The sequence below is a fragment of the Salmo salar genome, chromosome 04, assembly GCF_965601325.2.
Source record: "Salmo salar chromosome 04, fSalSal1, whole genome shotgun sequence".
In the NCBI taxonomy this organism is placed as follows: Eukaryota; Metazoa; Chordata; class Actinopteri; order Salmoniformes; family Salmonidae; genus Salmo; species Salmo salar.
The window spans coordinates 26,581,192-26,600,466 of record NC_138294.1 but is presented as its reverse complement, the minus strand read 5'-3'; the positions used below and the strand labels follow the sequence as shown (position 1 = coordinate 26,600,466).

General features: G+C 44.6%; 1 protein-coding gene across 4 annotated transcripts in view; it reads right to left on the bottom strand.

The window, feature by feature from the left end:
* Positions 1-1,215: 1,215 nt before the first annotated feature.
* Positions 1,216-19,275, bottom strand: part of LOC106602602 (phospholipid-transporting ATPase ABCA1) — a 40,697-nt gene continuing 22,637 nt past the window's right edge. Inside the window, exons 13-48 of one of the 4 annotated variants that reach the window (XM_045716634.2) lie at positions 18,061-18,269; positions 17,634-17,810; positions 17,005-17,227; positions 16,646-16,867; positions 16,222-16,426; positions 15,892-15,999; positions 15,589-15,763; positions 15,080-15,211; positions 14,729-14,868; positions 14,481-14,618; positions 13,909-14,180; positions 13,565-13,637; positions 13,146-13,348; positions 12,930-12,987; positions 12,694-12,810; positions 12,183-12,331; positions 11,775-11,899; positions 11,409-11,495; positions 11,083-11,272; positions 10,875-10,969; positions 10,723-10,755; positions 10,480-10,585; positions 10,079-10,153; positions 9,353-9,522; positions 8,722-8,899; positions 7,819-7,934; positions 7,437-7,581; positions 7,054-7,177; positions 6,767-6,896; positions 6,408-6,591; positions 5,879-5,985; positions 5,463-5,604; positions 4,793-4,927; positions 4,244-4,440; positions 3,882-4,125; positions 1,216-3,615 (exon numbers count right to left, since the gene is read on the bottom strand). In XM_045716634.2, the coding sequence (XP_045572590.2) occupies positions 3,472-3,615; positions 3,882-4,125; positions 4,244-4,440; positions 4,793-4,927; positions 5,463-5,604; positions 5,879-5,985; positions 6,408-6,591; positions 6,767-6,896; positions 7,054-7,177; positions 7,437-7,581; positions 7,819-7,934; positions 8,722-8,899; positions 9,353-9,522; positions 10,079-10,153; positions 10,480-10,585; positions 10,723-10,755; positions 10,875-10,969; positions 11,083-11,272; positions 11,409-11,495; positions 11,775-11,899; positions 12,183-12,331; positions 12,694-12,810; positions 12,930-12,987; positions 13,146-13,348; positions 13,565-13,637; positions 13,909-14,180; positions 14,481-14,618; positions 14,729-14,868; positions 15,080-15,211; positions 15,589-15,763; positions 15,892-15,999; positions 16,222-16,426; positions 16,646-16,867; positions 17,005-17,227; positions 17,634-17,810; positions 18,061-18,269 (5,328 nt within the window). In that variant the 3' untranslated portion in view covers positions 1,216-3,471. The remainder of the gene's footprint in view (positions 3,616-3,881; positions 4,126-4,243; positions 4,441-4,792; positions 4,928-5,462; positions 5,605-5,878; positions 5,986-6,407; positions 6,592-6,766; positions 6,897-7,053; positions 7,178-7,436; positions 7,582-7,818; positions 7,935-8,721; positions 8,900-9,352; positions 9,523-10,078; positions 10,154-10,479; positions 10,586-10,722; positions 10,756-10,874; positions 10,970-11,082; positions 11,273-11,408; positions 11,496-11,774; positions 11,900-12,182; positions 12,332-12,693; positions 12,811-12,929; positions 12,988-13,145; positions 13,349-13,564; positions 13,638-13,908; positions 14,181-14,480; positions 14,619-14,728; positions 14,869-15,079; positions 15,212-15,588; positions 15,764-15,891; positions 16,000-16,221; positions 16,427-16,645; positions 16,868-17,004; positions 17,228-17,633; positions 17,811-18,060; positions 18,270-19,275) is intronic. The other 3 variants (XM_045716635.2, XM_014195339.3, XM_045716636.2) reach the window with 3 other exon arrangements.

The window sequence follows — 19,275 nt, the reverse complement described above, 5'->3', positions numbered from 1 at the left end:
ATTGTAGCTCTTTGTTAAACGTTGCAGTGATTTCACTTGCTGTGGGAACTGACGTGTATGTTGAGTCATCAGCGGACACACTGGCTTTACTCAAGGATAGTGGTAGGTCTTCAGTAAAAAAAAATGAGGTATGCCTAACTCTACCTGGTTATCGTTAGAGGCAAGCATTTAAGAACACCCTCTGTGTTCCGTAACTCTCGATCCACAAGCTGCCGCTTATCCTTTCTTTGGATTGGTGGACACATCTCATTATTGTAATCATTTTAAAATATTCGACGAGGGTCGTTGACGTCAACCGCCTGTATTCAACATAGAGACTATGATATTAGCCTAATTGCATGAATACGCATAGTCATCTCTAGACAACGCCCATACGAAGTGTTTTTCCGGGATGTCACTTGTCCTACTTATATCAGTAGAATCGTAACAACTTTGGCATTATGAAACTTCTATTTGATCAAATAAACCTCACGTAGCAAATTAGCTATACATTTTTGTTGTTGACCGCATTTGATACTCATTGACTTCCATACAAAAACACCTTGCTTGGTGGGCGAAACACAACGAAAAAAACACCTGCTGGAGGGAGACAGATTTTCCGTCGAGTTGGGCCTCTCTCTTTCTCTTCCTCTCTGCTCTTTCTCTTCCTCTTTCCTACCTACCTGATGCAATCTATGACCCGTGACTGGTAGGAGAAGATGTAAGGCAAGGTAATACACCAGCAGATAGTCATCTCATGAAAAGCATGAGTAGACGCACATCCAACAATATTTAAAGGTGCTGACAAACGGAAAGGTAAACTTGAGATACAAAAACGACCACAAGCTGGTGATTAGATACAGCAGATTATCACTGTTTTGTTTGACTTCAGTGAAGCATTTGACATCAATCAATCTGCTGCCGAAACAATGTATTTGTTATGGTTTTACATCCTCTGCCGCAGCTAGACAGCCTGCTGTTAGGGTGAGACATGTATATAGGATATCAATCATCTTTGGTAGAAGGGAAAAGTTGTAAACGGCAGAAATGGTGCTGCCTGTTGTTAACATGAAGTTGTTTTGACTTGAATTATTGTACAAATAAGGGCAAACTATAAGTGATGTATTTTAGAAAGGATTTGGAAAACAGTTTACCTTAAAGAGATCTAGAATTGATCATGATGAAGACAAGATAATAGTGGTAAGATTTTTTTTTTAAAGCAGACAAACTACTATCTTCAAAATGTATCAATTTTTATTCATGTAAATAAGTACTGTACACAACAGATAACAGACACAAACAACCTTTTTAATACGTCAAATGTAAACATATAATCAACACAAGAAAAGAACTACCATGGTACAGTCGGACTCTTTCTCCTCCAAATAGTTTTTTTTTTCTCTTCTTTTTTTGTCATGGAACAAACAAAATGCATTGTTGATTCAGGTGTGTCTTCTGAAATCTGGGGCTATTCCAGTGTAAATCCTGTACTGTGTAGATTAGATTACATAGAAAACTTCTATAAAGTGCTAGGAGGCGTCCACATCACATCTTTGTGTAATCAGCTATTCTGTCCGCATGAACGTAGTATTCATCGTAACGTAACCAAAACAGTGGCACTTTATTGGTCTGGTCCCTCTCAAAGCGACTGGTGTTCGACTGTTGCCTTTTATCGTGTTTGTTTGGCCCTAAGTTTGTATGTTTATATGGCAGACTGCTGGTGTAACTATGGCAGAAGTGTTGTTTGTCAGTGAATACAACACCGGGAGTTACAGAAGAGGGAGGTGTACATTTGGGGTTTATGGTCAGGAATAATAATGGATAAGAAGGACCATGGCAACGGCAACAGAATGTAAAATGATGATTGGATCGTTTGTGAGCAACACGTGAGACCCAGCCTCCATGTGTAGCCACGTGCTCGCGAAAAACTCCACAGATGGTGGCTGAACTACAGGAAGTCAGCTGTTCAAGGAAAAAGACAAGTAAAAGTGTACAAATAAGCCGCCCGCCCCCCTGACTCAACCTCAACACAACGTTGACTCAACGTTTTGGCACTGGTGACAGTGTTTACTGAACGACACATATTCAGATATATATATATATATTCTATATTGAAGATATAGCTCACCCATGTCTGTTCTCCTGTCACTGTTTATCTGTGACTTCACAATACATATATAAATGAAGAAGAAGAAAAAAATGAATACGCAGTCACATTTCTCCCGTGGTCATGTTAGTAATACCGCTTTTTAACACAGAATCTTGAAGCCTGCTGGGGGGAAAAACCCAGTAGGTTGTCCAACAACAACAGCCCATCTCTTTAGTCCATTATGCCTGTCTTAGAGGGTTTATGCTTTGGCACACATACCGTACAGGTCCTATCTACGCTATTAGAAAAGCATGAAATTTAGTTCCATCCTCACACTTCAGAAAACCTGTCACAAATGTCAGACGGATGATTGTTAGCTAATAAACAACCGTTGTCATTATTAGACTGCACATTCACATACAGAAGTACAGAAATTGACGTCTCACTGCCATAGTACAGTACATTTAAAGCAGTAATCTGACAATAAGGTCTCTCTGACATCCCTTCAGGGTTCTAAAGAAGCTCCGGTCTTTTTGCTTTGTCATTCCAGAACATTCCATGGCCTCTCTTTTGGAGTGTTAACATTATCTCCACCATGATTGCAGGCACTGTGCTGGGCGTCATGACAACAACGACAAAACATTAATCTTTAAAAAAAATACAACAAACACCATTAGGTTCCATTTTTTCAGATACAAAACTAAATTGATCAATATACTGTATTCAAAATTTCTTTTATTTGGGATTGGACTATCGTTGGAATTGATTCTTGTTCTTCCGGTTCATAAAAAAAAAAGTACTTCTCATGGTAACAAAGCGAGGGAGAGAAAATAGACGTTGAATCAAAATGACTGTCGGTTGGCAGTGAGCGAGTTGATTGGAACTTCTTTTTACATTGTCGAGCGTGTCGCTGATCCAGGTCAAGTGAGCGCACAGAAACTGTGTACTCTTAATGCTCTAACTGGGGTACAACTTTGAAGTATATTCAAGTCTTTCAGTCTTTTCAATCTAGCTAGCGAGGGCCACAAGGCTGTTCCTCGGAGAACACTTCATGGGATTGTGTCATCTTTGTTGATTTGCATTGATTTGCATTGATTTGCATTGCGTTTCAGTGTTGAACTTCTGCCGCTTGTTCTCGTGTCGCCCTACAAAGAACGCTAACGCTGGGCAGTCCACTGAGAAAGAATTAAAAGAACGCTACAATAAAGTAGAAAACCCTCCTCTCCAGAATGACCCGTCTACAGGCGCCTCAGCAGTTCATCTGGGAGGGGGATAGGAACAGACACAGGGTTCGTCCAAAATGGCACCCTATACCCAACACAGCGCACTTTTTTGACCTGGCTCTGGTCGAAGGTAGCGCACTATGTAGGGAATGGAGTTCCACTTCAGGTGCAGCCTTGGATTCACACACAGCTCTCCCTGGCCTTCTCGTCTGTGAGGAAAGACTTGAGCTGAGTAATGTCCACTGCCACCGCGTCTCTCTTGTGCACGGAAATGTCTTTTAACTGGTCCTCGTCACTTTGGTCCTTGGCGAAATTGACAAACACCTGAAGACAAGAGAACACACACAAACCAGATGAATCAGTGTGCTATGCAAGCAACGGTTGTTTCATTTGTATTTTGGTTTAAATGTTTTTATTTTTATTGTTGTATTTTGTATTGGCAATGAAACACTCATTTCATCTAAACCTACGCAAGACCCCCTCGAAAAAAAACAACTTTATTTCAATTAAAAAAAAGTATAATAAAATAATAATTGCTACGATAATCAAAATGGCCGACGACAACGTTTTCAGCCAGCCTCAGTGCTTACTTGGTCTAGTGTTGTCTGGGAAACGGAGTAGTCCTCAATGTGCAGCCACTCCTTGTTCTTGGCCAGGATGCTGAAGATGCGTGCCAGGGAGGTTTTGGAGGAGGACAGCTGATACTGCAGCATGTTCCTGTGCTTCTCCTTCAGAGTGCTCCCTGGAAGCTCCTTCTCAATAAACTCCATCACCGGCCTCAGGTCCGGGTCTGGTCCTGCCACCCGGAGGATGATGGTGTAGCCATCCCCAAATCTGAATGAGGAAACGCATAGGGATGATTAGCGCTAGCTCAATGTTGATCCAAAATGGCCAGAGTGCTTCTTCACCAATGTAGTATTCACTACTGAACATCCCATCTCTCCCTTCTTACCTGTTCTTTAAGTGCTGTACGCTGCCCAGGCAGCGGAACCTCCCATTGACCATGATGGCCATCCGCGTACACAGGGCCTCACACTCCTCCATACTGTGCGAGGTGAGAACCACCGATCGCCCCTCCTTGACGATACTGAGAATGCAGTTCCACAGAGCCCGCCTGGCCTTGGGGTCCATACCAGTGGTGGGCTCGTCCTGTCAGTCACAAAGAAGAACACCACAGCCTGGTTAGACTAGGCCCAGGAACAAGCTGGTGTAAGAAACAACATCCTCTAGCGCCTGGTCTATTGCTGACATCCTCAATGGAGAGATTGGTTTCTAGGTTATAGGTTGGGCTGGGAGTTTTTCCAACTGACCATGATGTGATCAGGAAAAACTCTGCGCCCTAGATACTGTAATAGCTATTGAACTTGAATTTAAAAGGTTGGTCCAGTTCACACACATTGCTATACTGTAACGTACCATGACTGAATAACATTATAACAACATTTGGGTATATGAACAAATGATTAGTTAGTTAAAAGGCTCATAAAGTAGGCCTACTCACCAGGAAGACCACTGGTGGACCACCGATCAGTGCCATGGCCGTGGAGAGTTTCCTCATGTTCCCTCCACTGTAGCTCCCTGCTGCCTTGTCCACATACTTGATCAGGCCTAGTTTACGGATGCCCCACTCTGCCACCTGGACCAGAGAGAGAGAGAGAGAGAGAGAGAGAGAGAGAGAGGTTCCAAAGACATGATTAGACAAACAAGATAACACGATCACATACTATAGCCCACCAGGGCTGGGGTCAATCCCATCTTACTTCAGTCAATTCAGGAAGTAAACCGAAACAACCCGTCCTTCAAACAACAACCCGTCCTTCAAACAACAACCCGTCCTTCAAACAACAACCTGTCCTTCAAACAACAACCCGTCCTTCAAACAACAACCCGTCCTTCAAACAACAACCCGTCCTTCAAACAACAACCCGTCCTTCAAACAACACGTCCTTCAAACAACAACCCGTCCTTAAAACAACAAATTGTCCATAGAACAAAAACATGTCCTTAAAACAATTACCTGCCCTTAAAATGGACCAACAAAAAGGCAGAGACAAGGTCTCCAAGTAAAGAGCATGACATAGTTACCTGTCCTTTGACAGGGCACAAAATGTCACGGTTGTAAGAATGTTCTTTTTTTTTGTCAAGAGGATAACACACGGACACACACTCACCTCACACACTTCCTTCTCGGGAACCCCCCTCAGGATGGCGTAGAACTCAAGGTGCTCCCTGCCAGTCAGCAGGTCGTTGATAGCATCAAACTGAGGGCAGTAGCCCATGTTCTGGTGCACCTCGTTTATCTCCGTCAACACACTGGTGGACCACACAGTGACACAAAGTCAGTCACAACAGCACACACCTCCAAACTATTTAAGACTCCGTTCACAGTACGTATTTCAAGACGTTGCAAGACTATTGCGATGTACAATGGTCATGGAAGCTTCAGTGTGAACAAGGTCTTAGAGGCTATAAATCAATAACGCATTTAACCATTAAGATATACTTAAAATACGGTACCTGCATACTGTATAAATCCCATAATAACAATTTGTTCAGCTTGTTTAATTATTTTTACTATCCTTCTCACCTCTTTCCCGCCAGGTAAGCTTCTCCACTCGTGACTATTGAGTCTCCAGTCAGCATCTTGAAGGTGCTCGTCTTTCCTGCTCCGTTGACTCCAAGCAGACCAAAACACTGGAGAGAGAGAGAGGAGAGAAGAGTTTCACTGGACTGAACCACCAACAGGATATGGAAAGGGGAGAATCTATGGGCAGGGCCAGCAACTTTTCCTGACCATCTGACCTGACCAGTAAAGCTAGTCTATTGTAGACCAATGATCAGGTGAGGTCATGTGACCAGGAAAACTAGTCTAGTGGAGTCTCATGGTCGTGTGACCAGGAAAACTAGTCTAATGGAGACTAATGGTCATGTGACCAGGAAAACTAATCTAATGGAGTCTAATGGTCATGTGACCAGGAAAGCTAATCTGATGGAGTCTAATGGTCATGTAACCAGGAAAACTAATCTAATGGAGACTAATGAGCAGGTCAGGTCATGTGGCCAGGAAAAACTCTCGTCCCTATCTATGCTGTACAGTGGTAGCAGAGCCAGCTCACCTCTCCTGGAGGAATTCCCACACAAAGACGATCCACTGCTGGTTTCTGTTTTCTATTGTACACCTTGGTCAGCTGCTTGAGTTCCAGAATGTCAGACTGTCCCCCTCCTCCCAGAATCCTTTGCCTCTCTCTGGCCACGTCTTCATCCTCCTCACCAATAGGTTTCTGGTCGGTGCGCAAAGATCTGAGACAACCAATCAGATCAGGGAGGATATTTACAGCAGAGCATTATGAATGCAAAATGTTTTACCGACTTGACAATTTTGATTTGTATTATTTTTTTTAAAATAGAACGTGGATAAAGGACACAACAAAAGAGTCAGATTAATCTGTCCAATGAAATGCGAGGCCACGCCTACCTGGCCTTGATACAGAAGCGGTATTGGATGAGCACGGTGATGGTGAAGAAGACCACGCCCTGCACAGCCATGGCGAACAGGTTCTTGCCCACCATGTCCCACGCCAGAGGGGAACGGAACCGGTTCTCACCTAGAACCAATGGAAGGAACAGATGATTGGTCAAGAAACAGAAGCACAGCCCTGACAAATTTACAATAATAAAAAAAACATAAATCACAAACTTGATTCATTGACATTACTTTTTTGTCCTAACGTAATAAACGACCTATGACCTGAGCCTACTTACCAAACCTCTCCAGAGCGTCGGCCATGGCCTGGTTCTTCACCATGTCGATGAGGCCTCGGCCCAGACAGAAGTGAGGGAAGATCAGGAACACGTTCTTCAGGATGTCGTTGATCCCTCCGATCTCCTGTTGTCACGTAGTAGAACAACACACAATCAGTCAAGCTCTCACATGTATTTCTTAAGTCCCAATTTAAATCTTGTAATAAAATAAGTGCTGAATTGTAACAGTATGTCACACGGATAAAAAGCATTTCCACAGGGATCTTTCATTTCTGCGGTATGGGTCCACCTAATGACTTTCACAAGTTCTATGAAGTCTCATTAAGCCCTATTAAGTCACTATGAAGTTTAACGAAGCCCCTATGAAGTCTTGTTGTACGCACGTTGCTGCCGAAGAGCTCGAGGACGAAGGTGGAGACGCTGCCGTTGATGCCGATGAGGATGTTGACGGAGGTGAGCACCACGTAGGCCGTGCTGGGGATCTTAAAGAAGAAGGACGCCGGGTACATCAGGGGCGTGATGGACCACCTAGGAGCAGACATCAAAAAGGAAGTCAGAATAGGTACGTTGTAACTCCCAATCGTATACAGACGCAGCCTTGCATCGCTAGGACATATGGTGTGTGAGTGACGTAGTTTGTCTGCGACATATCTGAGTGTGCGACATATGTGCCTGCACGCGTTTTCTGCGTGTGTGTGCTTCTGCCTGTGTGTGTTTCTGCGTGTGTGGTGTGTGTTTCTGCATCTGTGTGTGTATGTCCCTCACCCATAGAGCAGCAGCAGCAGGGCCAGTACAGGCAGGTTGGTGGAGGAGACGTAGGCGTCTTGTTGGAAGCAGATAAAGATGATGATGACCAGAGTAGCAGGGACGATGTAGTTACACTGGAACATACAGGAAGAGGCCAGGACATTCAGGACTTTCTCATACAGTCACATACCATTTCAGGGTAAAGGAAGATGCTGCGTACAGTCCAGATACAGAGCTATCCCAATGAGTTGACTTAAAACAGCGGAGAATATGTGTTTGGGACATTTCCATGGTGTCTCAAGTCATTTGTGTTTTTCTAAAAGTCTAATATACAGTTATTGAAAGTCACATCGCGTGTACAGTCTTCACATTATGCTGCCTTCAAATGACATCTAAATGGGGTGTACGTTCACTAGTCACTGTAAACTTATATATACGGTATACTGTATATCCACACTGACCTCTCTACACTCTTAGAACTTAACATTCTCTGGCTGTCGCCTTTTTGGTTCCAGGTAGAACCGTTTTTGGTTCTAGGACAGTGGAGGCTGCTGTGAGGAGGAAGGCTCATAATAATGTCTGGAAGGGAGTCAATGGAATGGCATCAACCACATGGAAACATGTCTTTGATGCCATTCCATTGACTCCATTCCAGCCATTATTATGAGCCGTCCTCCGCTCAGCAGCCTCCAACATTTTGGGTTCCATGTAGAACCCTCTGTGGAAAAGGTTCTACATGGAACCCAAAAAAGGTTCTACATGGAACCAAAAAGGGTTCTTTAAATGGTTTTCCTATGGGGACAGCCAAATAACCCTTAAAGGTTCTAGATAGAACCCTTAAAGGTTCTAGATAGAACCCTTAAAGGTTTTAGATAGGAAAAAAAAGGTTCTAAGAGTGCAGGATGAGATGAGAAGCCTTACCATGTCCCAGATGAAGTTGGACAGCCAATAGAGGAAGGGATGCACACCACTGATGAACTGCATGTGCTTGGCCTTGTTGACTCTCTCCTGAATGAGGAAGACTACGAAGCTGGCCGGGACGAAAGACATGGCGAAGATCACGCAGATGGACACCAGCACGTCCACAGAGGTGGTCATCCTGGAGGGAGCATGCAGAGGGAAAAGATGGTTCTGAGTCATACATAAAGCAAGTTATAAAGCATTATGCCTGGATGCTTTTAAGTAAAGTGTTGCCATGCTTTTTTTTTATTAAAAAAAGAAATAGTAATTAGGTTGGTACTTATATTTGTTCTATTTCACACACACAGTGTGTATATATGCATGTGTGATTTGGAAATGTGTTTTTTTGCGTATCCCAACTCTCTCTGATTCACCCCCCCCCCCCCCCCCCATTGAGCAATTAGGATTAAGTGCCTTGCTCAAGGGCCCATCAACAGATGTTTCACCTTGTCGGCTCTGCGATTCGAACCAGCGACCTTTCAACTACTATAAGGAGGTGCATTGTCATACTGTATATTTCTTCCAATCCATGTTATTGATAGATGAGAAATGTATTTAATGGAAGAATTTGAGTTGTCGACTAGGTACTTACAGTGCGACCTGGGACAGTTGCTCCTTGGTGAGGTTGAGTGGGTGGTTGAAGGCACGGATGCCATACTTGCTGGAGTCCTGGCCGGCGGGCAGGCTGGCGCGCAGGATTCCGTTGTTCATCACGTTCAGGAAAGACCCGATGCTGTGCCACCCCTTGTTGTTGAACCAGATCTGGATGGGGTCAGAGGTTACAGGACAGAGGTTAGGAGGGAGGAGCGATTAAAACAGAGGAAGGAAGAAGTGTTTTTGTGAGGCCTTAAAATGGCGGAAGCGATAAATGCGAAAACTGACTAAGCAAACACACACAAAGGCCTCATCTTCCGCTTCTTGGTAGAATAACGGAAGTGATGATGAGTGACTTTAGGTTCTAGAACAAAAGGTCTTTGGTCTGGATATAATCAACATCGTTCAAGTTCCCTGAAAAACAGTGTGAGCGTTTCCTCTTCGTTCCTCAAGTCTCATTTCCTGGTCATGGCATTTCCGTCGGTCTGAACCTGCTCATTAAGGTCAAAGTGCAGTCGTAGCAATTTTAAAAGCTTTTCAGCTGTGTAAGCATAAAAATCTACTGTGTTGGGTCTGAAACAATGTTCCCACAGTGCAAGCGGCACGAAGTTCAACATGTGATTAAATGAATCACTGTGCAATCTAAATTGTGCAACAAAAGACCTGCAGTTGAACCCTACATTTATACGAGTGTGGAAAATTTGCACCAAAGCACTAAACTAACCTTGACGTTGTTCTTAGTGTCCAGTCCCTGGATAAAACTGGATAAGCTGGCAAGGAAACGGTCAGCAGCAGTCCCCTATACAGAGAAAGACCGCAAGACCCAGTTTAGTACGCAAGCTAACCCTAACAACATTAAATGCCAACATTTAAACAAATAGCAAGTATTGGTAATCATAGAAATGTAACTGTTAGAAGGGACAAAGCCCCTCAGACCCTGATCATTTGAGTGAAACACTCATGAGTACACTCAATATGGCCGCCGTTACACGCAAAACAGAACCTGGACTTGAACGTCCATTCTAGCCATTCTATTTCTATGTTGATAATACTGTACAGTACATTACAGTGGCATTGTTCCAGGGTAAGTATAGGGGATATTAAGTATGTAATGGTAAGGCTTACTCTTTCCAGGTGGAAGCGTTGTCTGATCTCAGAGATGGCCTGATCAATATCATCACCTGGTGGGAGGTGCTGAGTGTTCCTAGCGCCCAATGAGAATCCACCATATCTGCATTAAAAAAAAAACAATTGCATATTATTGAATAACGTGGTACAGAACGTTCTCAGACCACTACTGATGCCTATGGCACGTTCTAAAGATCTACAGTGTATTTAGCATTGAGAGATTGACACCTGCCAGTTTACCTGAATTCATTGACCGAGATTTTGTTCTTCAAACTGTGAAAAGACACCATGTACAGTATTAACATAATGTTCCACCTCCTTTTTCATTGAAATCAAATGGAGCATTAAAATAAACATCTACATTTGTAATAAAATAATATAATCAATTATACCTTTTCCCGATAATCTGAGCATAGGTTTTGACCAGGTAATCTGAGATATTTCTGCCAGTCAGATTTTGCAGGGTACCTTTGTCACTGATTTTCACCTGAAGAGAAAGAAAGAATGAGATTAAACTTTTGTGGATACTACATTATCTGCATTTCTGTGTGTGTGTGTGTGTGTGTGTGTGTGTGTGTGTGTTTTCTCATGTGTGTGTACCTGTGGAGGAGGCAGACCACCAGCTCCCGCTGGGCATTCAGGAAGCATCTTCTTGCGTCCTTCACAGCTGCACTCACACATAGGAGAGGGGTTTTCCATACTCCAGTTGCCATTCATAAAGATGTCCCTCACACTCTCCGGTACCTCAGGAACGGCCCACTCATCATCCAACGTGTTGCAAGGAGCATGACTGTTGAGAGAGAGAAAGTTATAATCACTCTTCAAAGCGACAAGTATTTAACTATCAACTCTTTTACAACCAGTTAATATCGATACTGTAGTTTAGCCTCACTGTATTTGGTTAGTACGGGGGGAGTCAGACTTACGGTGAGTTACAGCGTGAACCAAAGCCGTCGTAGTTTGTCAGGGCACCCAACAGCTTGTTAGTGTCTGCATCCCCAGGGGCGTCGTTGCTGCAACGAGATAATATTGTACCGTCGTCAAGGAAACAGACACGGCACTACTTCTTACAACCCAACGGGTGACCTTCATCGTATACGTTTACATAACATCATTTCTCTATGTAAGAAACACTGTACTTTGATTTTTGATCTTTGATTTCCAGGCTTTCTAACCTCGGGTTCAAATAACTGAGTGAATGCGAGAAGTATCTACATATTCAAAGATATATGAAAACAAATAAACATTCTGTTGGCACTAATATCGCTCCATAAAGTTAGCGTTGGTCGTACCTCATGAAGGTGAACTGTTCTTCATACATGCCAGGCTCCAGCTCCAGGCTGGGGTACTTTCCAAACGGAGGGACAATGAGACTGAAGACGAGGGCGATGCACACAAACACAGCAGGAAGCACGATCTGAAACCAACACAGGACAAGGCTACGTTTACAACAGGAACTGATATTTGAAGTTGAAGATCTACTTCGCTACCAAATGAAGGGGTTCCAAGGTAAACACGGCATTTACCCACAATGCCAGTAAAAATATGGTATAAACTTGCGCAGTACAATAGATGCAGAGAAATAAATGTACCTGCTGCACCATTGCTAGATCATGTAATGATGATGAATTAAAATGTAACACTTAACAACTTTGATCAACTTTGATTTTATTTGTAATGCCCTGATGAGTCCAGTTTACCTGAGCGAAGAAGCCTTTCCTGGAGCGCCGGGCATACAGGAAGCGTTTCCATATCAACGCCACAAACTGCTGTCTAATCAGACGCCAGCCTTTGACCTGGTACGAGCCTTTACCATCCGAGCCTCCCAGCCAGTCCGTCTCACGAGATTCTGGGGCAGGAAGAGGAGAAAGGGAATGAGCCTCAAGTGTTCAAGGGTTTCCACTAGTTACCACAGCCACAATGTCAAAATATCGTAAAAATTGCTATATTGCAAAAATGAATAAAATGTTTCATATAAGGTTAGGGTTAGGTTTAAAATCACATTTTAAGAAGATAAATTGTAGAAATAGGCAGGGTTTATGACTTTGTGACTGGGGTAACTAGTGACGACCGTGTTCCAAGGGCAAAATGCACAAATATGATGCTTTAAAATGAGATCCTTTTAGTGAATTAACGATCGAAACGAAGAGCGCTTCGTTCCAATGGAACGTGAGAGAAGTGAAGTGTTGGTTCATGGGTAATAAATGGTACCTGGGTCACCTTCTGAGTCGTTGAAGTCGAAAGCGTCGTCCTCGGTGAAGGGTTTCAGACAGCTCTGGTGGTCTCCGAACGCGTGTCTGCGGTGCCTACGAGCCGGGATGGTGCCATCTGAATGAAAGGCGACATAGAGGAGGTTGAGTCACGGAATGATAACGAGTAACGGAACACTAATAAATGAAGTATTTGCTATAAAGGGGTTTCAATGGGGTAGTATGATAATGTCTCACCAGAGTTGGGAAGTTCAGCAGCGTCCACTCCACTGTCCTCTGCTACCTTCAGGAAAATCTACAAAAATGTATTATAAATATGTTTTTTTATAAAAGAACCAAAGTCAACATACATGCATCAAATACTCAACTGCCACAATAACTCACTTATAAGAATATAGCATGTAAATATTTGAAAAAAAGAGTCAAATCCAACTGCTTGGTTATTTGCCGTACCTCTTCCAGTGTGGTGTCTGAGATGCCGTAGCTGGAGATGCCGAGGTCAGACAGGCGGTCGTCGATCTCGTGGAAGAGTTCCACGAAGGCTCCACCTTTGGCCGCCTTGTAGGGCAGAACGTAGGTGAGTTCATGGCCCAGGTCCTCAACCAGCCTGGCAGCGGGGACGTGCTTGAAGATCACATTGGAGATCATGGTTACGTCTGCGAGGAGGATAAGGATCAAAAGGATTATCGTCAGCGTCATTATCGCCAGCATCATTATCGTCAGCATCATGTTATTATTATCCAAAAAAGGATGAGTACCAAATGGTTTAAATTATCATTTATTGTTCCTTTCTGATCAAATTGAAAAGGGTACAATAAAACGACCCTTCTATAGGGATTAAGGTGTGCCCATAAGGCATTTTTCTGACTTACCAATAGTTGTGGCTTCACTCTCAGGTTCACTACCCAGTCCAGCATCAGAGCTGCTCTCAGAAACACTGTCCCCCTGCAGAGAGAAAAACAACACTGGTTAGTCTAACTGAGATAAATTCTCTTTAGCAAAAGGTGCATTTATATTTGTCTGGCACAGGGCGATTAACTTGGTTATTATGTGAATTAAAGATCAGAGCAGTCTAGCTGTGAGAAGAATTCCATTTCTGCCATTTCTCATAACTGTGATGTCTTTAAATCTACCTTTAAAAGTGAGTACCGTAGTTTTATATGTGTCGGGATCTGGGGGATTTTCGTCCCTTCATCCCGGATGTATTTCAATCTACCTTTAGGACTGTGAGGGCCTGAGGTTGCGGCTGAGGGAGGCCCACCTTCTTGCTGTAGGAGACAGAGCTGCTGCTGGAGGAGTTCCTACAGGAGCTGAGGGTCAGGTCCAAGTCTCTCTTCACCAGGGTCAGGTAGTAGCCCGTCCCCAGCTGGGTCTTCAGGAACAGGGAGGAGCCCACGCAGCACAGCTTGCCGTGGGAGATGATGGCGATGCGGTCGCCCAAGATGTCCGCCTCGTCCATGTGGTGAGTTGAGAGGATGATGGTGCGGCCTGAGGGGTGAGGAGAGAGGGGGGGGTGAGAAAAAGAGTGAGAGGGGGAGAGAGTGAGAGGGGGAGGGAGCGAGAGCGAGGGAGAGAGAGAGCGATTGAGGGGGGAAGAGAGAACCAGGGGAGGGTGTTAAGAACCAAGAGGAGGACATTAGATTGGATATAAAGCTAGCCGTTAGCCTATTTACACAATCATTTGCCTGTTTTCCATACACATTTGTTTCAGAGCAATTGTTTGCATAATGACAGTCTCACTCCTCCAACACAGAAGAAATAGTAAAAATTCTATGTACAGTTCGTTACCTGCACGATACTTCAGAAGCAGGTCCCAAATGCCCCGGCGTGCGTAAGGGTCGACTCCAGCAGTGGGTTCATCCAGGATCACGACCTTTGACCCTCCAACGAATGCCAACGCCACTGACAGTTTCCTCTGCATGCCCCCTGAGACCAAAACAAACAGGGTCGATCAGCTTCAATTATTCTCAGCAATACTACCATTTTTAACAACAGCTGATATAGTTGTTATATCGACAGGAAGGAGAACCACTTACCGGACAGCGTGTTGCTACGACACTGGCGTTTGTGAGGCAGGCCGATGTCGTTGACGATCTGCTCCATCTCAGCCTTCACCTTCTCCTCAGACAGACCCTTCAGACGGGCATAGAACCAGATGTGCTCCTCCACCGTCAGCCTGGGGCAGAGGAGGAGGAAGAGGAGGAAAAGGAGGAAGATACGAGGGCAAGAAACAGATACAGTCAGTCATAAACAGCTACAATTGTATTATGCAAATTAACTTGAGTTAGGACTGCTAGTCATTTTGTTATAATTGAACGAGTAAAGTACTAAAACTGTCAACCCCAGGGAGTATGTGTTACAGTCATAGTACAGTAGCGATGACTTACATGCTGAAGAGAACGTTGTGCTGAGGGCAGACGCCCAGGTTCTGTCGGATGGCGCTGAGCTCCGAGCGGATGTCCTTGCCCAGGATGTAGGCGGTGCCAGAGGTGGGCGGGAACAGACCCGTCAGGATGGACCTATCAGAACACACAACCGTACCTGTCAATTAACACCATTTAACTCAACACAGTTTAGTTTCACACATTTCCTATGGACACATATTGCATCGGACTGTTGTATTTTCAACGTGTCCAAATGTTTTAATTGCATCTGTCCCGACGTTAAGAACGATCCAAGCAAAAGATTGCCCTTACACACAAATTCATTTCAGCTGTTTAAAATGTCTCGATTGATAAAAGGTGTATAAACCCCATAAGCCGTCCTGCCAAAGCTCTGTGAACCGTGGCACATTGAAGCATACGATTGGTCTAGTTATGTAAGGGATCGAGGGGATTGGATGCAGGTTTTAAAGAAAACGCCCCTCAAGATTAAGCTCTTTGATCCTAGGCCTTACATGGTGGTGGTCTTGCCGGCTCCGTTGTGCCCCAGGAAGGAGGTGATCTGCCCCTCGTAGAAACCCAGGGTCAACCCGTCTACAGCCAGCTTGTTGCCATGGCTATATACCTTCACTAGGTTCTTGATGTAAACACCAGGCTCGATGTGAGACGGCTCCTCTTCGATGCACACAGCTGAGGACGAAACAAGACAAAATTAGCATCTGATATATCTCAAATCAAAATCGCCCAATAAAAAAACAAAAGTGTTAAATCCATTTCTAAAAAAAGAGGTGTAAGCAGATTTTCTTTTTTAAATCTACCTTCTGCGTTTCCTTCCTTTCTTTCTTGTATATTCTTCCCTTGTTTCTCTCCACACCAGTAGGACTTGGTGAAAGGGAAGTACCAGGGTCTGGGGATCCCATACTGGCCTAAAGGGGAATACCAGGCATCATACATGATGTGTACAAATACACACTCCTTTATGTACAATATAATATGATGTTTTGTAATATGACATTTCTTTTCTGGTCAATTTTATTTGACTAATACCGTTGGTAGACATAAGAAAATGTGTGTAGGTATGCTTGGGAACACATTCAAAAACAATACAGGTTCATCAAACGACATGGCTTCCTCTGGCTGCTGCTTACCAGGGAAGACAGCCTCGATGTACCAGGTCATGACCCCGTAGAGGAAGGAATCAAACAGCATGAGACAGATGGAGGTGGTGAGGGAGTAGCTGTCCTCCTCCAAGGGGCTGGACAACAGGTTGGACCACTGGATTCCCACTCCCTGCTCCTCAAACAGGGCAAAGTACTCACAGCCGAACCCAAACGCCACCGGGGACAACAAGCTCTGGAGAAAGACGGGAGAATAGAACACAAGTTAGAAAAGAGGATTATGTTTATGACAAAGAACAAACAAAAAAGTGACAAAGTAGATTCAAAACAGTCTTCAGGTCTCGGGCAAGGTAACTTGTCATCACGTGAGAGGGTTTCACAAACCCACCTCCACTACAAGCCCATTCCAACATTACCACGACAACAAAAGAGTGTATTAGCGATCTGAACTCACCACAATGACTTTAGCCCCGAAGCCCACGTAGTCCTGCCAGGCCACACAGAGGACATAGGGCAGGTAGAGGCTGAAGTAGATGATTCCTCCGCAGGCCGCCGCCAGGTTGGCACGGGAGAAGATGGTACTGATGAGGAAGCACTGCATGATGGTTACCACAGCAAAGGAAGCCAGGAACAGGAAGACCACGCAAGGGTCGCTGTAGGGAAGCAGGTTCCCCATCTGATTGGACCAGAGGAGATGGATGAGATTATGAAACATGGTGAATTGTGGGTGTATGTGATTGCGTAAGGGTTTTGTGCGTTCTGTGCGTGTGCGTGCGTGCGTGCGTGTGTGTGTGTGCCTGCTTCCACACACACCTTGAGTATGACCACCAGCAGCGAGGCGGAGATGAGCAGGGGGATGAGGCTGCTGATGAACCAGCTGAGCCACAGGATGCCGTTGTCCAATCCCATGATCCTCATGGTCTCTTTGAGCCGCGCCTCCTTCTCATAGACCACGCCCTTGATGATGAGGGCCACAGAGTACATCCAGGCCAGGGTCATGAAGAGGGGCATGGAGCGACTCATCACCCGCAGGAACCTGGAGAGGAGGGAGCACGGAGAAATCAGGAAACGCTGAAAACGATTAAAGATACAGCGTACTTTCGCAGGCAGTGTTAACAACTAACCGGAGCTTGTAGCCTCATCTCTATGCTCAAAAATGTCTACTTTTCAGCATGACTCCCTGAGAGGGGGGGAAAAAAAGAGCTTTGCTGTCCTGTGTGCTCTGCTATGCTGTGCTATTCTGTGCTGAGTTATGCTATGCTGTGCTGTGCTATGCTGTGCTGAGTTATGCTATGCTGTGCTGTGCTATTCTGTGCTGAGTTATGCTATGCTGTGCTGTGCTACGACATGATATGATATTGTGTTATTCACATATACACTATAATATTTCATCCTGGCTATAGAACGGCAGCGTGTCTCCAAGTCTCCGCAGCGCTACTTACATATCATCTACGTAGCAGGGGTAAGGCATCTGTTGGATGTAGACTCCAGTCTTCTCCTTGCTGCCCGTCACCGCCCTGACGATGCCCTGTTCTATAACGTCCTGCAGGTAGGAGAAACCACCCCAGATGTAGCGCAGGTCCTCAAAGGGGTCGGCCCGGGGACCAGGGTCCCAGTAACTACAGAGAGACAAGGGTAGAAAGTTAGGAAGACACGTTTATATACTCTATGTTCACGCTTGGCTTCTAATACCTTATTACAACATACTGGACTCTTTCAATAACCGGAATAACTAAAAGCATAAAATACATTCGAGTCTACAGCAGGGGTTGGCAACCGGCGGTCCACGGGCCAAATACAACCTGCAAGCCAATTTGATTTGGCCAGCCAGAGTTGTCGTAGGAAACATTCTTATGAAATGGATCTTACCCGTCCTTGATCTTGTTGGTGCGCTCCACGTTGTCGATGTCCATGCGGATCTTGTAGTTGACGTTACCCGGCAGGTCAGAACTGTTGCTACGGGCGATGTCCGGGAACACTATCCCAGCCCAGAACTTCTGATTGTCTAGGAGACCCATGGATTTGTTGACCAGTCTTTCCTCATTGGCCACTGGCTCTAGTTTATCCAGGTTCACACACTGTGGAGGGATACGAGAAGAGTTATCAGGCTTTTAACACACTGTGGAGGGATACGAGAAGGGTTGTCAGGCTTATAATGCACTGTGGAGGGACACGAGAAGGGTTTTCAGGCTAATAACTACTCACTTGATTTCAAATAACTTGTACAAATAAATTACAATTTTGAATGAGTTTCTCATTTTGACAAATGCACATTGAAAAGCTTATTTAAATGGCCATTGGCCTTATTTCCAAGGAAGTGTCACGTGTGCTCCCTCTCCGGCCTCTAGGTCACCAGGCTGCTAGTTACGGCGCACTCCTGTCACCAGCGTTCTGCGCATCATGACACTCACCTGGACTCCATCACCTCCTTGATTACCTGCTCTTTATATGTCACTCCCTTTTGGTTGCTTCCCCCAGTCGTCATTGTTTCTGTTTCATGTCGGTACGCTGTTCGTGTTTTTTTGTTTTGTTCATTTATTTATTAAGTGTATTCACTCCCTGAACTTGCGTCCCGACTCTCAGCGTACAGCGTTGCAGGAGGAAATGTGTTAAAGTAATAAGCTGCGCAAATACCGTATATCATGATTGTGTTATAAGAGCCACGAATACCCTTGCAAAACGCATAAGCTATTAGCATGACTCTTAAAGGTTTTGGCCTCCAGCTTTTTGGGACCAGCGTCACCAAGCCAAGGCCTATTTGGACACGCTAAACTATTTTCAACCCGCACAGTATGTGTCATGAATAATTATCTGGAATGGAAAATCATTCGGTGGTCTAATAGCGTTTAACCTGGCATGGCAACAACAGTTACCCTTTCATTGGAGCCATTAAAATGGATCAGCAATTAGCTACAGAAAGCAGGTTTACGTAAGACACTGACAAACTGACCCAAAGTCTTAAACTGTATCGAATTGATTTGATTTACAAAGGCACGGTAAATGTGATGTTCACGGGAAACCTAACAGAAACCAACCACGAGCTTATTCGTTATCTTACGTCCTTTACCTTGAACTGAGCTGACG